Source organism: Somniosus microcephalus, chromosome 20, assembly GCF_052327205.1.
Source record: "Somniosus microcephalus isolate GS21.2 chromosome 20, FLI_Smic_1.0, whole genome shotgun sequence".
NCBI lineage: Eukaryota > Metazoa > Chordata > Chondrichthyes > Squaliformes > Somniosidae > Somniosus > Somniosus microcephalus.
In genome coordinates this window covers 13,065,482-13,085,020 of record NC_141006.1, presented here as the reverse complement: position 1 = coordinate 13,085,020, position 19,539 = coordinate 13,065,482, and the positions used below count along the sequence as shown (strand labels likewise).

At 50.0% G+C, this 19,539-nt stretch overlaps 1 protein-coding gene across 7 annotated transcripts in view; it reads left to right on the top strand.

The window, feature by feature from the left end:
- col16a1 (collagen, type XVI, alpha 1) overlaps positions 1-19,337 on the top strand; it is a 636,201-nt gene extending 616,864 nt beyond the window's left edge. For all 7 annotated transcript variants that reach the window (XM_085962342.1, XM_085962338.1, XM_085962337.1 and 4 more), the window contains 4 exons: positions 11,918-11,984; positions 14,167-14,340; positions 16,310-16,387; positions 19,116-19,337. In XM_085962342.1, coding sequence (XP_085818468.1) covers positions 11,918-11,984; positions 14,167-14,340; positions 16,310-16,387; positions 19,116-19,318 — 522 coding nt within the window. In that variant the 3' untranslated portion in view covers positions 19,319-19,337. The remainder of the gene's footprint in view (positions 1-11,917; positions 11,985-14,166; positions 14,341-16,309; positions 16,388-19,115) is intronic.
- The last annotated feature ends 202 nt before the right edge of the window (positions 19,338-19,539 follow it).

The following is a 19,539-nucleotide window of genomic DNA, read 5'->3' as shown; positions in this document are numbered from 1 at the left end:
AGTTGCCACCTGCCCCGGTTGCCACCCCCCCCAACTTGCCGCCAACCCCCGCTCGCCACCACCACTTTGCAAAATGGATTTGGGAATTACTTCTGTTTAACTGTTGCCTTTTAAAACAAAGTGTGGGGTGGTAATTTAAATTCTCCCTGTTGCACCGTTGGTTTTGGCAGAGAATGAGGTGCTCACCAGAAGCAATGATATTTGGGGTCCTATGACCTCAATAGGCTTCGCCGTCAGGTGGGCAGCTGGGAGGAAGGACAAAGAGGCCATCTGGCTCTGTGAACAGCCTTCCTTTGTTGGGCCTGGAGGAGCAGGTTTTCCTCCCATGAGACCCATATCTATAGATATGTGAAGAGAAAAAGATTGGTGAAGTCAAGCGTAGGCCCCTTACAGTCAGAATCAGGGGAATTTATAATGGGGAACAAAGAAATGGCTGACCAATTAAATACATACTTTGGTTTTGTCTTCACAAAGGAGGACACCAATAACCTCCCAGAGATGTCGGGGAACATAGGGTCTAATGAGAGGGAGGAACTGAAAGAAATCAGTATTTGTCGGGAAATGGTGTTAGGGAAATTGACGGGATTGAAGGTCGATAAATCCCCAGGGCCTGATAATCTACATTCTAGGGTACTCAAGGAAGTGACCCTAGAAATAGTAGATGCATTGCTGGTAACCTTCCAAAATTCTATAGACCCTGGAACAGTTCCCATGGATTGGAGGGTAGCTAATGTTACCCCACTATTCAAAAAAGGTGGTAAAGAGAAAACGGGGAATTATAGACTGGTAAGCCTGACATCGGTAGTGGGGAAAATGCTAGAGTCCATTATAAAAGATGTAATAGCAGAGCACTTGGAAAACAGTGACAGGATCAGACAAAGTCAACATGGATTTACAAAAGGTAAATCGTGCTTGACTAATCTACTGGATAAATGCGAGGTTATCTACTTTGGTGGCAAAAGCAGGAAGGCAGATTATTATCTGAACGGCAATAGATTGGGAGAAGGGGAAGTGCAACGAGACCTGGGTGTCCTTGCGCACCAGTCACTGAAGGTAAGCATGCAGGTGCAGCAGGCGGTTAAGAAGGCAAATGGTATGTTGGCCTTCGTAGCGAAAGGATTCGAGTACAGGAATAAGGATGCCTTGCTGCAGTTGTACAGGGCCTTGGTGAGACCACACCTTGAGTATTGTGTGCAGTTTTTGAGGATGTAACTGGTAAAATAGATAAGGGAGAACCAGTGGATGTGGTGCATTTGGACTTTCAGAAGGCTTTCGATAAGGTCCCGCATAAGAGATTAGTGTGTAAAGTTAAGGCACATGGGATTGGGGGCAAGGTATTGACTTGGATAGAGAACTGGTTGGCAGACACGAAGCAAAGAGTTGGAATAAACGGGTCTTTTTCCGAGTGGCAGGCAGTGACTAGTGGGGTACCGCAGGGATCGGTCCTAGGACCCCAGCTATTCACAATATATATTAATGATCTAGATGAGGGAACTAGATATAATATCTCCAAGTTTGCAGACGACACAAAGCTGGGTGGGCGTGTGTGCTGTGAGGAGGATGCCGAGAAACTCCAGTATGATTTGGACAGGTTGGGTGATTGGGCAGATGCATGGCAGATGCAGTGTAATGTGGATAAATACGAGGTTATCCGCTTTGGTGGCAAAAACAGGAAGGCAGTTTATTATCTGAATGGCAATGGATTGGGAGAAGGGGAAGTGCAACGAGACCTGGGTGTCCTTGTGCACCAGTCGCTGAAGGTAAGCATGCAGGTGCAGCAGGCGGTTAAGAAGGCAAATGATATGTTGGCCTTCGTAGCGAGAGGGTTTGAGTACAGGAACAAGAATGTCTTGCTGCAGTTGTACAGGGCCTTGGTGAGATAACACCTTGAGTATTGTGTGCAGTGTTGGTCGCCTTATCTGAGGAAGGATGTTCTTGCCATGGAGGGAGTGCAGCGAAGATTCACCAGACTGATACCTGGGATGGCAGGAGTGACTTATGAGGAGAGATTGGGTCGATTGGGCTTATACTCGCTGGAGTTTAGAAGAATGAGAGGGGATCTCATTGAAATGTATAAAATTCTAACAGGACTAGACAGACTGGATGCAGGAAGGATGTTCCCGATGGCCGGGGAGTCCAGAACCAGGGATCACGGTCTAAGGATAAGGGGTAAGCCATTTAGGACAGAGATGAGGAGGAATTTCTTCACCCAGAGAGTGGTGAACCTATGGAATTCTCTACCACAGAAGGCAGTTGAGGCCAATTCATTAAATATATTCAAGAAGGAGTTGGATATATTTCTTAGGGCTAAAGGGATCAAGGGATATGGGGAGAAGGCAGGGACCGGGTACTGAATTTGGATGATCAGCCATGATCTCATTGAATGGCGGAGCAGGCTCGAGGGGCCGAATGGCCTACTCCTGCTCCTATCTTCTATGTTTCTATGTTTCTATGACCCTTCCAAAACCCCCTCCCAAACACTTCCTTGTGGGCCGATGGAGAGCCAGAGGTCGACCCAATATTCCCCTGCTGGCAGCCACTCTCTCGCCTTCCTGCCCGGAATGGGTGGGAACAGAACCGGCAGCTTATAAATGAGGCCCAGGAGTCAAAATACTCCGGCCTGAAACTGAGGCCAACGAGTGCAATTTGCACTCGCCCCACCCCCTACCTGTCTGTGACCTGCTCAGGGTTCAAATCAACCCAAAGGGAATTCGGAGGCTCCAGGCTGTGATGTGTATTAAAGCCAGACAAGCCAGTTTGTGGAATGTTGCACCTTGCAGCATATTTCAAACAGATACAGTGAGAGGGGGAGGGGAATAGCCCGGAGGCACCGGGAATCAGCGACTCACAGACTCAGACCAGGACAGTGAGTACGGGGCCTGGGAAGGGTGAACCCAGGAGCCGAGGCCCAGGGACCACGGGGTCGGAGAGGGGGAGCAGCCCGGAGGCACCGCGAAACAACCTGGAGAGCGAACGAGTCCGGGGCCTGGGAAAGCCTGCGAGCCGGGAGAGGGTAACACCAAACCCGGGGCCCCAGAAAAGTTTACTCTAAGGTCAGCAAGAATTTTTACTATTTCTGCTAAAAATGAGCGAGTCAGAGGAGCCGCAGCAGCTCCCGTGGCGCACTGAGAGCAGCTCCTTCCAGCTTCCCCCCAACATCAAAAAAAATGAAAAAAAATCGCTCAAGCAAAAGCAGCTGAGAACGAAACCAGAAACTCTCTTTGCTGACTGGTACACCACTGGGAACATGAGTAATCTCATTTTTTACTCAGAGCAGCCAGCGGCTTGGATCAAAGCAATAAACATACACTATCCCAGGGTCAAGCAGGAAAAAACCACGAATGGGCCCAAACTGAAAATAAAGAAATCAGAGGACCCTGGTAGCGAAACCACGACGGTCAACATGTACAAAAACGGTACAATAATGGTGCAAGGCAACCTCAAAGACTTTGAAACGGCCTTCCAGAAACTGAGAGAAATAATTGAGAATTGAAAGACCAGCCCCAGGGTAACTACCAGGGAAAAAGCCAAACACACTCCCCCCACTACTTACAACTCACCTGGAGTAATTCAACCTGGCCAGGAAGTGAGTGAGCCCTCCAGCTCCGACCAGACACACACCCTGGGGCCCCACAACCTCGTGGTACATTTGACCAGCCCCAGCGGAAATATCAGAGAGAAAGTCACACACTCTCCCCCTACCACCTCCAGCTCAACAAGAGAAAAGCAGCCTAGCCAGGAAGTGAGTGAGCCCTCCAGCTCCGACCAGACACACACCCTGAGACCCCACAGCCCGGTACAACTAAAGGAGAAATTTAACCAGCTGGAGACACAGCTGGTTAAACTTACAAAGGAGGTCCTTAAAATGAAAACCGACCAAGAAAACACCATTTCAGCAATAAAACAGGAACAAAAACAAGAGAGGAAGAGACACAGGAGGGATCTGAACTTACTTGAGAAGCAGGTGAAAGAGCTGCAGAAAGACAAAGTGAGACACAGGGGAGAGAGAGCGGCATTAGCCCAGCAGCCAGAGGCTAGAGATAAGACAATACAGAGCCCGACTGGGCAGCTACACTCTCACAATGAACAACAGCAGCAGACCCACAATACAGGGGGAGCCACACAGACCGACCAGCACACTGAAACCCAGTCTGCCCCCACCACTTTGGAACCACAGCCGAGCCGCTCACAAGAGGAACGCTCACACCAGACACGACCACCCCGGTCCAACACACAACCGGGGAGTCCGGATGAAAGCCACAAACCAGTAAACACCAACAAGGCTGACATCGTAATACTCATAGACTCAAATGGGAAATACCTATGGGAGAAAAGGCTCTTCCCTAGACGTAAAGTAGAATAGCTCTGGTGCCCAACAACAGACAGAGCCCTAGAATGGCTGACCAAAACCCAATTAGGCTCCCCCCAACACATAATAATACACACCGGCACAAATGACCTAAGGGCCCAGCAGGAAAGGGTAGCAACATCGCTCAGATCAGTGATTGAGAAGGCAAGCGACACCTTCCCAAACACTAGAATCACGGTTTCCACACTATTGCCGAGAAGAAACTTCAACAACAAAATAATCCACGAGATAAATGCAAGCATAGCAAGAGACTGTGAATTAAAACATAACGTGCACCTGGCCCAACACCCCACCCTCGATGTGGAATGTCTTTACGACCAAGTCCATATCCACAGGAACCGAATGTCGGTCTTTGAGAAGGACCTGAAGGACGTCGCTTTTAACCGGGTCCACACCCAGATCCCAAAAGGACCCCCCCCGATCACCAAAGACCAACGGGATACAGACCAGGACTACTACAGAGACCATCACCACACCAACCGGGACCAGAGAGGATCCCCACGCACAACAACAATGTCGGACGTACGCAATACCACAGGCAGAGACAATCCATTAAGAGACATAATGCAGGCGATCAGCAGCATCCACACCCGCCTTATGGATCAGAAAAAATAAGGACTAGTTGTTAGAAAAAGTTGTAACCAATTATCCTCAGCATTTATAGACAATTGAAATGTTCTTTTTTCCCCATTTAGACACGACAAACACATATTACTATTTATCATATTCTAACCCATCACAGTAAAAGATCAATTTTAGCATGAAATCCTTATATATCTCAACCTGGAATATCCAAGGTCTACGCTCTTCTATGCTTGGCATGAAGAGCGGGACCCCAGAGTTCCTAGATGAGATTAAAGATCTAGATATTATCTTTTTACAGGAAACCTGGTGTAGAGGAGAAGGGCACACTGGCTGTCCCATTGGGTACACAGAGCTGGTGGTCCCCTCCAATAAATTGCCAGGAGTAACCCAGGGCAGAGAATCTGGAGGCATACTGATTTGGATTAAAGCAGAGCTTAGGAATTACATTGAATTTATAAAAAAGGGCGAAAACCACTTATGGCTCAAAATTAAGAGGGGCATCATCTCTAGCATGAAAGATGTTTTCATTTGCACACTCTATATCCCCCCGACAGAATCCCCGTACTTCAAAGAGGACACCTTCTCCAACATAGAGAGGGAGATTATCCAATTCCAGGCCAAGGGAAATGTGTTGATATGTGGGGACCTCAACTCAAGAACGGGCGAAGAACCAGACTTCACCAATAATCATGGGAATAATTACATATTTGGGAATAACCACTTTGATCTCCCTTCCCATCCACACAGGCATAACTGCGACAAACAGACAAATGCTAACGGAAAACAGCTCCTGCAGCTCTGTCGAAGCCTGGGTCTGTACATTGTCAATGGTAGGTTATTGGGAGACTTCCTAGGAAGATCCACCTATTGCTCACCTCTTGGCTTCAGCACCATAGACTATATGATCACAGATCTAGACCCATCCTCTTTCAGAACATTCACAGTCAAACCACAAACAACACTGTCAGACCACAGTCAAATTACTGCATATCTTGAAAGGACAGAAACAACCAACACAGAAACACAACCCAGTAAACTGTACAACATTAAAAAATCTTACAGATGGGCCAAAAACAGCACAGAAAAATAGCAGAAAGCAATTAGCAACCAAACAACTCAAGCTCTCTTGGACACCTTTCTGGAAAATACATACACACACAATAAAGAAGGCGTAAACCGGGCAGTGAATAACCTAAATAATATTTTTGATAATTTGGCATCAATGTCAAACTTGAAAGTTCGCAAGAACAAACTCAAAACAAAAAACTACAAAAAATGGTTTGACTCCGATTGCCAGAACATGAGGAAAAAACTCAGAAAAATATCAAACCAAAAACACAGACAACCAGAAAATGAGGAATTACGCCTTACTTATTGTCAGGCACTAACACAATACAAAAACACACTCAGAACCAAGAAAGAGCAGTATATTAAGAATACACTCATCTCCATTGAGGAATCCATTGATTCCAATTGTTTATGGGACAACTGGAATACATTACACAAAAAACAACACGACGAATTGGCCATTCAAAACGGAGACACATGGGAAAACCATTTTGAAAAATTATACCAGAAAAACACACTAAGCCCAGAGCAATACCAAATATGCGAAAAACTGGCAAAGCTAGAATTTGCCATAAACCCAATAGACCCCATAATATCTGAAAAAGAGCTAATTGAAAAACTCAAAGACCTGCGACCAAGAAAAGCTTGCGGTGCAGACGGCATCCTAAACGAGATGATTAAACACACGGACGATAAAATGAAATTGGCTATACTGAAACTCTTCAACTTGGTTCTGAGTGTCGGTTACTTCCCTGATATCTGGAACAAAGGACTCATAACGCCCATATACAAAAGTGGGGACAAAGTTGACCCAAATAACCATCGAGGCATCTGTGTAAACAGTAACCTGGGGAAGGTTTTCTGTAGTATCATAAACAAAAGACTTATAAACTTCCTTGAGGAGCACAATGTCTTGAGTAAAAGCCAAATTGGATTCCTACCAAACTATAGAACATCAGATCATATCTTCACCCTACAGACCCTAATTGACAAACATGTTCATCAAAACAAAAGCAACATTTTTGCCTGCTTTATAGATTTCCAGAAGGCTTTCGATTCCATCTGGCACGACGGTCTATTCTTGAAACTTATTGAAAGTGGTGTAGGGGGAAAAACATATGATGTAATTAAATCAATGTATACAAACAATAAATGTGCAGTTAAAATTGGAGACAAACAAACAAAATACTTCCCACAGGGGCGTGGTGTGACGCAGGGCTCGCCCATCTCACCGACACTCTTTAATATTTACATTAATGAGTTGGCAAAACTACTTGAACAATCTACAGTACCCGGCCTCACCCTATATGAATCCAAGGTTAAATTCCTCCTCTATGCAGATGACCTGGTTCTGCTGTCACCAACTAAGGAGGGTCGACAGCAGAACCTGGATCTGCTGGAGTCATTCTGTCAGACCTGGGCCCTGACAATAAACCCCCAAAAAACCAAAGTCCTTGTGTTCCAGCAAAGATCCAGACATCAGGGACCCAGAATAAATTTCACACTAGGAACAACTAAAATCGAACAAACCACTAACTACACATACTTGGGCATAAAAATCAGCTCTACGGGAAATTTTCATCTGGCTGTGAATGAACTGAAAGAGAAAGCTAGAAGGGCTTTCTATGCCATTAAAAGATCAATCCAAATAGAAATCCCAATTAGCATTTGGCTCAAAATTTTTAAATCAGTAATTGAACCAATTGCACTCTATGGCAGTGAGGTGTGGGGACCGCTAACACAACAAGGATTTGCAAAATGGGACAAACACCCAATTGAGATCCTACATGCAGAATTCTGTAAAAGTATCCTCCGGACTCAAAGGAAAACCGTAAACAATGCATGCAGGGCAGAACTAGGCCAAAATCCACTAATAATTACTATCCAAAAAAGAGCCACCAAATTTTGGAAACACCTAAAAATGAGCAACCCCCACTGCTATCATTACGAAGCCTTGAAATGCCAAGAGAGGACCATAAAGAAGAATACCCTCAGTCAACTAGTCCTGGGACTCAGTGAAGCAACCACTAACAATAACCAGCCCCAGGACAGTGACATCGTAGCACAGAGAATTCGACCCAACACAATTGACACTAAGCAAAAGGAAAAATACCTGTCATATTGGGCAGAAACAACAAAAACCCAAAACAAACTCAATTGCTACTTGGCCCTAAACAGACAATACAACATGGCTGAATACCTGACCATGGTAAAGGATAGCAAACTGAGAAAAACCTTGACAAGGTACAGACTTAGCGAACATAGCCTGGCGATCGAAAAAGGCAGACACAGACAGACCCGGCTGCCAAGAGAGGACAGGATATGCTCTCACTGCAGTCAGGGAGTGGTGGAGACAGAGATGCACTTCCTCACAGCTTGTGGAAAATATCAGGGCATCAGGGAGAATTTCTACCAAAAATTCTCACAAATATGCCCTGAATTCAGAAATTTGAATGACGACCAAAAACTCCCATACCTACTAGGGGAACAGAGAAACTGTGTAACCTTAGCGGCACACTATGTTACAGCTTGCCATAAACAGAGGGACAACCAGTAAACCTAAGAAAAGAGTATATACAAATTATACGAATGTATATTTATACACTCAGGGATATATCTGTTTATACACTATATGAATAGATCTGCGTTTATGTGTTCAACCATAAATGTTTTTCGATGCTTTGGCAACATAAGATGTGCCTTATCATGCCAATAAAGCGATTTGAATTGAATTGAATTGAGAGTCAGGTGTCACCTCCCAGGCCCATTAAACCAGGTTGGCCCCAATTCTTTGAGAATATCAGAAGGTGTTTTCTTTAAACCCACAGCCCGAGGCTGGGTGGTGGGGATGGGGCAGAGGGACGGGGGTGGTGGGAGGGGGATTAGGGGGGGTGGTGAGTGGGGGGTGGGGGAGGGGCGGGGTGTGTGTGGTGTGTGGGGGAGGGGCGGGGGGTGGAGTGTGTGGGAGGGGCAGGGGGTGTGGGGGAGGGGCGGGGTGTGTGTGGTGTGTGGGGGAGGGGCGGGGGGTGGAGTGTGTGGGAGGGGCAGGGGGCGTGGGGGAGGGGCGGGGGGATGGGAGGGGTGTGGGGAGGGGCAGGGTGTGTGTGGTGTGTGGGGAAGGGGCGGGGGGGTGTGGGGGAGGGGCAGAGGGACGGGGGTGGGGGGGATTGGGGGGGGTGGTGAGTGGGGGAGGGGCGGGGGGGGGTGTGAGGGAGGGGCAGAGGGACGGGGTGGGGGGGATTGGGGGGGGGTGAGTGGGGGAGGGGCGGGGGGGCGAGTGGGGGGGTGGGGGAGGGGCAGGGGGTGTGGGGGAGGGGCGGAGGGTGAGAGGGGTGGGGCGGGGGGAGTGGGGTGTGGAGGAGGGGCAGGGGGTGTGGGGGAGGGGCGGGAGGATGGGAGGGGTGTGGGGGAGGGATGGGGGGTGAGTGGGGTGTGGGGGAGGGGCAGGGGGTGTGGAGGAGGGGCAGGGGGTGAGAGGGGTGGGGGGAGGGGCGGGGGCTGGGGGAGGGGCAGGGGGTGTGGGGGAGGGGCGGGGGGATGGGAGGGGTGTGGGGGAGGGGTGGGGGGTGAGTGGGGTGTGGGGGAGGGGCAGGGTGTGTGGGGGAGGGGCGTGGGGTGAGAGGGGTGGGGGGTAGGGGTGTGGGGGAGGGGCGGGGGAATGGGAGGGGTGTGGGGGAGGGGTGGGGGTGAGTGGGGTGGGGGCTGAGTGGGGTGTGGGGTAGGGGCGGGGGGATTGGAGGGGTGTGGGGGAGGGGCAGGGGGTGAGTGGGGTGAGTGGGGTGTGGAGGAGGGGCAGGGTGTGTGGGGGAGGGGCGGGGGATGGGAGGGGTGGGGGGAGGGGCGGGGTGTGGGGGTGGGGCGGGTTGGTGGACGGTGGTGGGGGAGGGGCGGGGTTGGTGGACGGTGGTGGGGGAGGGGCGGGTGGGATGGGTGGGGGGAGGGGTGTGGGAGGGGTGGGGGGAGGGGCGGGGGTGTGGGGGAGGGGCGCGGTGGGTGGACGGTGGTGGGGGAGGGGCGGGTGGGATGGGTGGGGGGAGGGGTGTGGGAGGGGTGGGGGGAGGGGCGGGGGTGTGGGGGAGGGGCGCGGTGGGTGGACGGTGGTGGGGGAGGGGCGGGGGTGTGGGGGTGGGGCGGGTTGATGGACGGTGGTGGGGGTGGGGCGGGTGGGTGGACAGTGGTGGGGGAGGGGCGGGGGTGTGGGGGAGGGGCGGGGTTGGTGGACGGTGGTGGGGGAGGGAGAGATGGCTGGTTTCATTGACAGGGCTACTGGAGAATCACTGATCAAGGGAGGAATCAGGGAAAAATCTGTCCCACTTGCTGAGAACAGTCAGAAAGACAGATCAGCAGTCAGTCAGCTAGATCTGGGGAGGAATTATATCGAATTTATCGCACAGAAACAGGCCATTCGCCCCACCTGCTCCTCGCCAGTGTTTATGCTCCACTCGAACCTCCGCCTACCCCTCCTCATTTATCTTTCGATTCCTTTCGCCCTCATATGTTTCTCTAGCTTCCCCCTAAATGCATCGATGCTATTGGCCCACTGTATATGGTAGCGAGTTCCACAGTCTAACTTCTCTCTGGGTAGAAGCGATTCTCCTGAATTCCGTGTTGGATTTATTAGTGACTATCTTATATTTATGCCCCTAGTCCTGGACTCCACCAGTGGAAACATCTTCTCTATGTTTACCCCATCAAACCCATTCATCATTTTAAGGCCTCTATCAGGTCACCCCTCAGCCTCCTCTTTTCTAGAGCAAAGAGCCCCAGCCTGTTCAATCTTTCCTGATAGGTATAACCTCTCCGTTCTGGTATCATCCTTGTAAATCGGTTTTGCACCTTCTCCAGTGCCTCTATATCCTTTTTATAATATGGAGACCAGAACGGTGGGCGAGGAGAGGGAAACTCCCAATCTACTGCCGTTCAGATAATAATCTGCCTTCCTGTTTTTGCCACCAAAGTAGATAACCTCGCATTTATTCAGTAGATTAGTCAAGCACGATTTACCTTTTGTAAATCCATGTTGACTTTGTCTGATCCTGTCACTGTTTTCCAAGTGCTCTGCTATTACATCTTTCATAATCGACTCGAAGGAAACTCATTCATCACAAACACAGAGCTGATCAGGTTCAGGAGGCTAACCAGGAAACGATAATAAAGTCCGATAATAGAGATCGTGTGGCACCTTTATTGTCCTCTCTTTTCATTCGACCAAAAAAAAACAAGTGCACAAATTAACGAACAAAAAAAAACCAATAACCCTTTTAAAGAGCCCTCCACCAATCAAATTAAAATTTGGTTGCCCAGATTAATTATGCACTCCAGTCCCCGCGGCGCCCACCGGTCACGAAAAAGCTCGAGCGTGCCGGCGGACACCGCGTGCTCCATCTCTAGGGCCACCCGGGCGCGAACATGGCCACGGAAGAGGGGGAGGCAATCCGGTCGGACGACCCCCTCGCTCGCCCGCTGCCAGGACCAATTGATGGCTTTCTTGGCCAGGCCGGCACCTTTATTGTTGTCCTTGTTCTGTAATTAGCTGGACCAAGGTGATGAGTTTCAATGAAATCTGTCATTCCAAGATATTTAAAGGGGCAGTGCCTTCATAAGAATGTTTTTGCTAAGCACACACCGTACTAACATAAATCATCTTGAACCCAGTCTGATAACGTGCTTTATGTGCCAGCAGGAACAAAGTGGCCCCAGAGGGGAAGTGTCCTGTGTGTGGTGAAGCTGCAAACCTGTTCTTTCTAAAGGGGTTGACCATTCTGTTACACAGCACACAAAGGGCAGCTTCCCTCGTGCAGTTTCCATGAAGGAAATGCCCCTTTAACCGGGGTACTCCACTCACTCAAGTGACACTTTCTGAAACTAACGCAATAGTCTGATTCCTTCCAACAGGCTGAACCTGTTAATTTTGATGAGATCAAGAGGTTAATAAGACAGGAAGTTACGAAAATCTTTGACGGTAAGTGAACCCTTTTATTCACATTCCTTTATCTCTTTCAGTTCACACGCCGGATAATTAGAGCTCTACAATCTCCACAGAGGAAATTAAATGCCTGCCTCTTTACTAAATAAAAACGCAAGTGTCTGGGAACCGATTTGCCAGAGGCGGAGCAACACACACCCGGTTCCTTCCACTTCCTGAGTTCCTGATCTCGGCCCCGCTGCTCTGAGGAGCCAGGTACCCTTCCTCTCCCCTCGGCCTCTGCAGGAGTGTGTGATGATCTCTCGGCCTCGCTCGCGCACTTACTACGAGCCGGCGGGCGGCTGGCACTGGTAGCAGCGGGTGTCTGGGTGCCAGTCGTTCACTCACTTTCTTAGCCACCAGAGAGGCGTAGCCTATAAATAATTTCATTGTATTACCGATAGAACGGGTATCTTGATCACAGGCCTTCCTCCCCCCAGGCTAGGGGCCTCCCTCTCCCCAGTCTAGTGGCCACACTCTCCCCAGTCTAGGGGCCACACTCCCCCCTGTCTAGGGGCCACCCTCTCCCCAGTCTAGGGGCTTCCCTCTCCCCAGTCTAGGGGCCTCCCTCTCCCCAGTCTAGGGGCTTCCCTCTCCCCAGTCTAGGGGCTTCCCTCTCCCCAGTCTAGGGGCTTCCCTCTCCCCAGTCTAGGGGCTTCCCTCTCCCCAGTCTAGGGGCCTCACTCTCCCCAGTCTAGGGGCCTCCCTCTCCCCAGTCTAGGGGCTTCCCTCTCCCCAGTCTAGGGGCTTCCCTCTCCCCAGTCTAGGGTCTTCCCTCTCCCCAGTCTAGGGGCTTCCCTCTCCCCAGTCTAGGGGCTTCCCTCTCCCCAGTCTAGGGGCTTCCCTCTCCCAAGTCTAGGGGCTTCCCTCTCCCCAGTCTAGAGGCTTCACCCTCCCCAGTCTAGGGGCTTCCCTCTCCCCAGTCTAGGGGCTTCCCTCTCCCCAGTCTAGGGTCTTCCCTCTCCCCAGTCTAGGGGCTTCCCTCTCCCCAGTCTAGGGGCTTCCCTCTCCCCAGTCTAGGGGCTTCCCTCTCCCCAGTCTAGGGGCTTCCCTCTCCCCAGTCTAGGGGCCTCCCTCTCCCCAGTCGAGGGGCCTCCCTCCCCCCAGACTAGGGGCCACACTCCCCCCCAGTCTAGGGGCCTCCCTCTCCCCAGTCTAGGGGCCTCCCTCTCCCCAGTCTAGGGGCCTCCCTCTCCCCAGTCTAGGGGCCTCCCTCTCCCCAGTCTAGGGGCCTCCCTCCCCCCAGTCTAGGGGCCTCCCTCCCCCCAGTCTAGGGGCTTCCCTCTCCCCAGCCTAGGGGTTTCCCTCTCCCCAGTCTAGGGGCTTCACCCTCCCCAGTCTAGGGGCCTCCCTCTCCCCAGTCTAGGGGCCTCCCTCTCCCCAGTCTAGGGGCTTCCCTCTCCCCAGTCTAGGGGCTTCCCTCTCCCCAGTCTAGGGGCTTCCCTCTCCCCAGTCTAGGGGCCTCACTCTCCCCAGTCTAGGGGCTTCCCTCTCCCCAGTCTAGAGGCTTCACCCTCCCCAGTCTAGGGGCTTCCCTCTCCCCAGTCTAGGGGCTTCCCTCTCCCCAGTCTAGGGGCTTCCCTCTCCCCAGTCTAGGGGCTTCCCTCTCCCCAGTCTAGGGGCTTCCCTCTCCCCAGTCTAGGAGCTTCACCCTCCCCAGTCTAGGAGCTTCACCCTCCCAAGTATAACGCGGCCGTTTAATGCTGCTGAGTGAACTAATCTCTATCATAGGACCCTCCTTCTTTGCCACTGTTGTTATTTTTAACCTTCGACCCCAAGTCGAGTCATGTGCTATGTGCCAGGAGTGCCACTAAAATATTTTAAGGAGCTGATATGACTTCACGGGGTGAGGTTCAACTCCATCGGGTGCACCTCAGAAGCTGTGGCCTTGGTGCAGTGCTGCTGGTGTCCCAGTATTGACCCCTGTGTCTCCTCTCCACTTTACCTCGTACTCCATTCCCAGTGCCCTGTGCTGTCCTTTGACCAGAGGAGGTGCTCAATACAGGCCTGTGGGCTAACCTCCCCTCGAATCGCAGAGACAGCCTGCACTCTCAACATTCTCCGCTGTAGTTTTCCCTGGTGTTCCCATCAATTGCCAGTCTCGACTGGAAGCTCCAAAAGTACAGTGATCAGGAGAATCCACTGCAGCTCATTCAATGGCCCACGTTCTGTTTTCTAGAAAGAATGGCTTACTACCTATCCAGAATGCGCTCTCCATCAGACTCGACAAGCCCGGGAAGGCCAGGAGCTGCAGGTAAAGCTGGAGCCCCCGGGCATCCTGGGCAACCAGGCCAGCCTGGAATGCCAGGACAGATTGGAAGAGATGGACGTCCTGGTTTACCTGGGCCTAAAGGTATCATTCATTTTAAACGTGTACAGTCACACTTAGAGGGCTGCAATAATGTTAAACTCCATGTGGTCTGTGTAGAGGCTAGTTAGCTGTACGCCACCGTGTGGGTGGCCCCTCATCCAGTCATTTCACAACAGTGCCAACCATGAGCTCACTTGTTGCCATGCTGGGTTCCAAGGTGAGGCTCTGATGACAGATTTTCAAAATGGCAGCTGTCAGCTCCTCAGCAGGTCAGGCAGCAACTGTGGAGAGAGAAACCGAGTTAACGGTTTGGGCCGATGACCTTTCATCAGAACTGGAAGAAGCTCAAGTCTCTTTCTGGTAACTTTTAATTTAACTGGAAACAAAACTGACATTTCCAGCCTTCCAGCAGAAACTCACTTAAAAGCTAAAGTTAATGTAATGAACTGCTGGCTTAGGGTAGTCAGATCAGACCGTGCTGGATCAGCAACAGCACTGCTGGCACACACCCGCCATGGAGGGTCGATAAATGATGCTGCTGCCCATCAAAGGATTGAGAACTGACTGATCATCGCATGGCTTTCCATCAGTCAGGCCGAAGCATCGAAATCTGCTGAAAGAGAAATGGAATGGGAGTCCCACCTCGCTGCTGCGTGGCATGGTTCCGAACAAAATGTCTTTGACATGATCTCAACAATCTCCCAATAGCCAAGATGCACCAGCCAAATAATTGACCCAGAATTTGCCACTGATTGGTGCTGAATAGGCAATCCCATCAGATAGGCCCAAAAATGGCTCCTAAAGGAACTTGCATTCGTATAGCGCCTTACACAACTGCGGGACGTCACAAAGTCTTGCACAGACATTTAATTACTTTTAATGTATAGTTACGAGAGTTATGTACAAACAATCTCACAAACAACAAAGAGATGTACTGTACCTGCCCTGGGAGTGTTTGATGGGACAGTGTAGAGGGAGCTTTACTCTGTATCTAACCCGTGCTGTACCTGCCCTGGGAGTGTTTGATGGGACAGTGTAGAGGGAGCTTTACTCTGTATCTAACCCGTGCTGTACCTGCCCTGGGAATGTTTGATGGGACAGTGTAGAGGGAGCTTTACTCTGTATCTAACCCGTGCTGTACCTGCCCTGGGAATGTTTGATGGGACAGTGTAGAGGGAGCTTTACTCTGTATCTAACCCGTGTTGTACCTGCCCTGGGAGTGTTTGATTGGACAGTGCAGAGGGAGGTTTACTCTGTATCTAACCCGTGCTGTACCTGCCCTGGGAGTGTTTGATGGGGCAGTGTAGAGAGAACTTTACTCTGTATCTAACCCGTGCTGTACCTGCCCTGGGAGTGTTTGATGGGGCAGTGTAGAGAGAACTTTACTCTGTATCTAACCTGTGCTTTACCAGCCCTGGGAGTGTTTGATGGGGCAGTGTAGAGAGAACTTTACTCTGTATCTAACCCATGCTGTACCTGCCCTGGGAGTGTTTGATGGGGCAGTGTAGAGAGAACTTTACTCTGTATCTAACCCGTGCTGTACCTGCCCTGGGAGTGTTTGATGGGGCAGTGTAGAGAGAACTTTACTCTGTATCTAACCCGTGCTGTACCTGCCCTGGGAGTGTTTGATGGGGCAGTGTAGAGAGAACTTTACTCTGTATCTAACCCGTGTTGTACCTGCCCTGGGAGTGTTTGATGGGGCAGTGTAGAGAGAACTTTACTCTGTATCTAACCCGTGCTGTACCTGCCCTGGGAGTGTTTGATGGGACAGTGTAGAGAGAACTTTACTCTGTATCTAACCCGTGCTGTACCTGCCCTGGGAGTGTTTGATGGGACAGTGTAGAGGGAGCTTTACTCTGTATCTAACCCGTGCTCTACGTGCTTTGAGAGTCATTGAAGAGCTGAATCATTACTCAAAAACCGTGAACTTTAATTATTTGCTTCTCTTGAAATTGTTGTAATCTTTTAAATCCCAGTCCTTAACAAGTTGTTGAAATATTTTTTGTAACAGGTCCTAGTGGTCCGAAGGGAGATCGAGGTGAAAATGGCATTGGTCATCTGGGCGAGCCTGGTACACCTGGGCCTCTTGGTAAGAAGCATTTACACTCTTGATCCACATTGTTGTGGGTTTGATATTTAAAGTGGGCTCTTGTATCAGATCCATTGACTTATCCTTGGTTTTTCGAGGGGTTTCTTTGTATCATCATATTTCTTTTGCAATCAGCACTGAAAGCATTTTGTTGAAAGTAACAAACAGGCTGGTTCATTGCTGGGCTGGGTCTTTGACTCGGGAGTTCATGGGCTCACACCCTTTCTCCAGATTCTTGACTGTCTGACCAGGATAACTTGCAGAGGTAAGACTCTTCTATAGATTGAGAGAGGCAGAATCGGAGTGTGTGAATACCACACCTCCAAGCAGGCATCTCAAGGGCAGCTATGATAATGACCCTTGTTGAGGTCATACTTCTGCGCTGTCAGTTATCTCGACCAACCTTATTAAATTCTTTGAAATGTAGACAAGTGTAATGTAGTAGATGTAATATATTTGGACTTTCATAAGACCTTTGATAAGGTACTGCATAGTAGACTCATGACTAAGGTCAGAGCATGTGGAGTCAGGGGACAAGTAGCAGAATGGATCGCAAGCTGGCTACACAACAGAAAACAGAGAGTAGGGGGTAAAGACTGGTGGAAGGTTGGAAGTGGCGTTCCACAGGGAGCGGAGCTGGGACCACTGTTCACCATTTACATTCATGATTTGGACTCGGGAATCAGAAGTACAACTTCAAAATTTGCAGATGACACTAATTTGGGGAGCGTAGTTAATACTGAGGAAGACCGACAAAATACAGGAAGACATTAATAAACTTGCAGAAGTGGAATGTAAATGGCAAATGAATTTCCGTATAAATAAGTGTCAGGTGGTACATTTTGGTCGGAGGAATAAGGAGGTCACATGCCCCAGAGTCTAAATGGTGTAGAGGAGCAAAGGGATCTCGGGGCACAGATTCCCAAATCATTCAAAGTAGCAATGCAGGTTAGCAAGGCCATAAAAATGCAAACAAAGCACTGGGGTTCCTTTCTAGAGGAATAGAATTCAAAAGCAAAGAAGTGATGTTAAACTTGTATAGAACCTTGGTTAGACCACACTTGGAGTACTGTGAACAGTTCTGGTCTCCATATTATAACAAGGATATACAGGCACTGGAGAAGGTGCAAAAACGATTTACAAGGATGATACCAGAACTGAGAGGTTATACCTATCAGGAAAGTTTGAACAGGCTCAAATCAAATCAAATCAAATCAAATCAACTTTTATTGTCATTGTTAGTGCACAAGTGCAGTACAACGAAATGTAGGCTTGCGGCTCCCGAGAGTGTACATTTGGATTAGGACACTTAAACATTTCAACATACATTTGTACATATATATTAGCATAAATATGACCATAATAAAGTGCATCGGCAGATGTGCAGGCTTTAGTGTTTATTTGTGGAGTTCAGTGGGATGACAGCCCTGGGAAAGAAGCTGTTCCTAAATCTGGTCGTACGGGTGCGAATGCATCTGTAGCGTCTTCCAGATGGTAGGAGGGCGAACAGACTGTGGCTGGGGTGGGTAGGGTCTTTGATGATGGACCGTGCCCTCCGTAGGCAGCGTTTCTGATATATATGTTCTATATGGTCGGTAGCCGGGTGCCGGTAATGCGTTGGGCAGTTTTGACTACCCGCTACAGCTGCCGTACCATACCATGATACAGTTTGTCAGGATGCTCTCTATAGTGCAGCGGTAGAAGTTAGAGAGGATCGGGGGTGACAGATTACATCCCTTCAGCCTCCTCAAGAAATATAGGCGCTGCTGGGCCTTCTTCACCAGAGAGGAGGTGTTGAGGGACCAGGAGAGGTCTTCCGTGATGTGGACTCCGAGGAACTTAAAGCTGGCCACCCTTTCCACCTCCGCCCCATTGATGTGGAAAATCTAGAAAAGAGAAGGCTGAGGGGTGACCTGATAGAGGTCTTAAAATTATGAAACGGTTTGATAGGGTAGACGTAGAGAAGATGTTTCCACTTGTGGGGGAGAGCAGTATTAGGGGCCATGATATAAGATAGTCACTAATAAACCCACTGGCCTCGCCCGGTGTGAACAGGAAGGTAATGGCCGCAGCGTGGTGTCGGTGACTTTACCAACCCGTTAACACCGGTGATGCGGCCGCCGCCATTTTGAAAGGGGCCTCCTGCCAGGTGGCCAAAGCACCTGCCTGATACAGGCGACAGGCCCTTTTAATATGAAACTCGGGGTCCTACGATGTAAATAGGACCCCGATTGCCATTTTAGGTCGGCTCTGGTCAGCGCCTGTGCCATGCAGCCCCTGATCAGCTCCACAGGGCATGGAAGAGAGGACGCCCGGTGAAGGCAAGTGTTGAATTATTGTTGTGAGCTCCGGCGGAGCTGGAGTGCACCTCCAGCACCCGCTAAAAATAATCTGGGCCGGTGCCACCCCGGGACTTCCACCCTCGGCGATCGAGATTCCCCCTTGCTGGCAGTCACCACCGGTTGTCCTTGAAGCCTCCATCCAGTGAGCTGCTCTGGGTCCCCTGTTTGACCCCCCGCAGCTCGCCTGCCAGATTTAAATGAGGGCAGGGCCTCAATCACAGGGGGTGGGCCTCTTCAACGCCGTCAAACCCAAGCCCTCTGTCTTCAAGATCTCCAGTGGCTGGTGTTTTCCTTTATATTTAATTGGCCCGTTGATCCTGAGCTTTAAGATATTGATTGGCAGCCCCATTGTTTACGGTGTCCAATATCTTGTCTTTCCCTCTCAGGCCCACCAGGACTCCCGGGATACGGTAAAATTGGCCCACCGGGTCCAGCCGGCCAACAGGGTGTGCCTGGTGTCTCAGGCCCACCGGGACTTCAAGGATCATCAGGGAAAAATGGGCGTTGCACACCATCTGACTGCGTCATGAGGGTACAGGAGCCTTATAACGCCAAGAATTCGAAAGGACCGTCTCACTGGATGAATTAATAAAGACTTTTTAAATTTCCTTTGTTGCTGGGGGGGGTGATTTTTTCTCGATTATTCCTTTTGGATGAATCATGTGAACAGCCTTTGAAAGTAGGCCCGAGCGATGATTTATCCAGCCAATGTATTATTTAAAAGGTGTTTGTAAAGGTGTCTGAGTTTCTCCAGCCTGTGGCAGTAGGCCCGATGTTTTACTCACTACGATTAGGCCTCGGTGACCTTTC